Here is a 2936-nt window from a genome sequence, read left to right on the forward strand (position 1 = left end):
ATTTCCTCTGTTTAGTCTATACCATGCCAACTTTGAAGCGAAAAGGGCTATACAAATACAACAAAGAACGACATTGAGGGGAACAACAGATGGGACTCACTAAAGAACCATGGCCATGCAAGGTGGCTTTAAGGATGCATGGTTCACGACAAAAGAAAACAACCCAACTAGCCTACAATTATGTTATGATATTAGTGATTTTGAAAGATTACGTGCGATATGCTATCGTGGATGTTGAAATTCAAACTTAAATATATTATATGATCGACGACACGAAATTTCAAATTGATTATTTCGATTTCAATTAAAATAGTCTAAAGGAGCCAAATGTTTTCGATCTGAGGCATGCATCGTTCCATTATGTAGGACCTTCCTCAGTGCCGTGGTTAGTTTTCGGGGGCCTTGCATAAATTTTTATAAAAGGGTTCCTATTTTCTAGATATATTTGATTTTGGGGTAATAATAGTGGCGTTTTATGACAAATGCTAAAATAAATCTATCTATAATTACGTTTTTTCAATTAAACCGCAACAATAGTAACCTTTTTTAAAACGCCGCAATAAATCCATTTATAGTGGCGTTTATTAAAAACTACCATAATAAAAATATTTTTTAGGGCCTACGCCATTACACAGTTCGCACCGCCCCAGCCACGACATTGACCTTCCTGGACCCAAGATTTTCAAGCGTTTGATTTTTATTACATGGTTACATAAGATCTTCCTTTCAATATCTTCTTGTTTATGGTTTGAGTTACATTTCAGTTTTGGACCAATCAAAATGTGGCTAGGTAATATGTTCATTTTTGCCTTTTTAATTGTAAGATATTTTACTGATTTTATTAGTTTAAACTTATTATAAGATAATATATGATCAAAATATTTCTTAATTATTGACAACGTATACAGATGTAACTGTTTGATCTCGGACCTCTAGATAAAACAACACTCTCTCTTACCATTAAATTCGAGGGTTCCGATAATATAAATTTAAAATATGATTTTTTTAAAAAAAATTGAATAGTTTGAACAACTTAGTTATAAAACTACACCCTTCCCAGTTCCCACTACTCAATCATTTCAAACCCTTTCTCCTTCACTTAACAGTTTTGTTGATCATAAATAGAAATCTTATGAACCTCATGGTGTATTCTTAACAGCATTCGCATTCGCGGCGTTAAGTTTCAAACTCTGATAATGTCGAAGAAGGCATTCCGTTGCCGGAATGGTTCCGGCAACCTCGATGTGTTCGAGGCCGCAAAGTATTTCTCGGGCTACAACGGAGCAGCAAGCTACAATTGTGCAACATTAATCAGCCAAAAGATCACACGGGACGAGAGGCAGCCACCGAAAGGAGGTCGAATCAGTTTGGACGTACCGATGAGAAGAAACCCTCTTCTTCAACAGTCTCATCCGCCGGAAAAACGAGTTAATAAAGAGAAAAAACACAAGCAACCGAGTTCACCAGGTGGTCAGCTCGCCAGCTTCTTGAACTCACTTTTCAATCAAACGCGTTCCAGAAAGAAGAAAAACTCGAAATCCAGTACCACACAGTCCATGAAAGATGAAGAAGAAAGCCTTGGTGGTGGAACAAGGAAAAGGAGGATGAGTTTTAGCCATTTTCGTAGCTCAAATACGGTCGATACGAAGTCGTTTTATTCTTCTTCGAGCTATGGTTTCAAAACCACACCTGCAAAAAACAACAAAGGCAGTGATCTGTTGAATGAAAAAAAGCATGACAAGTCCAAGTTCATTGATGGGATTTTAGAAAAATATAAGAATCTCGATACCCATCATCGGGATATGAATAACAGGAACGTTAGGGTTGATCGGAATGAATCAGAAGAGAAAGGTTTCCGGAAGTTTGGTGAGATCGATGATGGTGCAGATAGTGACTCGAGCTCCGATCTTTTCGAGTTGCAAAGGTGTGATTTAGGCAGCTATTCGAGTGGTTTGCCTGTGTCGTAACCGGTTTTCGTCCGGGCACGAAATATTAAATTTTGGTGGGGAAATTAATGTTTAATAAATAATTTTGAAAATAATTTGTGAGTCGCCATCGGCCTTTTGGATCAGGTAGGTCGAATACCTAAAATTATCTTTTAAAATAGTTTTTAAGAAAACCATATTCAAAAGATGAACTGATCTGCGTTTTATAACCAAAAATTCGTTCTTTTTAATAATAAAAAAGGGATTCGTGGTCGGTTACGTTTAGGGAAGGATTAGCACCCCTACAACGCCCAAAATTGGTACTTTTTAATTATAAATTGTCTCTTTTATTAAAATTTAAAAAATTCAAAAATATATTTAATTTATAATCCTATTATTTCAAAATTATATAAAAAATATTTATTTATTTAAAAATATCCGAAAAGAACTTCTAGGTGCCTTAAGACAGCTCTTTTCTTTGATATTGATAAATATTGATTTAAATAATATTGTTTACTTTTTAATTTTAAAATATCAGAATAAGACATCCAGTTGTATTAAGACTGTCCTTTCCTTCGATATTAAAAATAAATATTTTAAAAAAAAACTATTCATTATATGTATATTTATGAATATATAAAAATATTTAACAATATAATAAAATAAAAATATCACTAAAACAATATATTTTAAGCATTAAAATGAAAACATATAAAATAAATAAAAATAAAACTAAATCTAATTCCTAATTAATAATTAATTGAAATTATAGGGTTTAAATATTTTATTTTCTAATTTAATAATTTAGTGACCAAAAATGAAATTATTTAAAATTAGAATTTTATAATAGAATAAATTAAAAATATGAACTAAGGATAAAAAAAATATTTATTAAAATTAAGGGATTAAATCTGTCATTTATCCTAAATATATTATTTTAATAAAAAGGACTAAAATGAATAAAATTAAAATTCAAAGACTGAATTAAAATTATTATAAATTCAGTTTAGT

General features: G+C 31.6%; 1 protein-coding gene across 1 annotated transcript; it reads left to right on the forward strand.

Moving 5' to 3' along the window:
* Positions 1–1196: 1196 nt before the first annotated feature.
* On the forward strand, positions 1197–1967 carry LOC120203827 (protein BIG GRAIN 1-like E). The gene has a single exon (XM_039203994.1). The coding sequence runs from the start codon at positions 1197–1199 to the stop codon at positions 1965–1967; it is 771 nt and encodes a 256-aa protein (XP_039059925.1).
* The last annotated feature ends 969 nt before the right edge of the window (positions 1968–2936 follow it).

The sequence above is a fragment of the Hibiscus syriacus genome, unplaced genomic scaffold (assembly GCF_006381635.1).
Source record: "Hibiscus syriacus cultivar Baekdansim isolate YM2019G1 unplaced genomic scaffold, ASM638163v2 tig00010263_pilon, whole genome shotgun sequence".
In the NCBI taxonomy this organism is placed as follows: Eukaryota; Viridiplantae; Streptophyta; class Magnoliopsida; order Malvales; family Malvaceae; genus Hibiscus; species Hibiscus syriacus.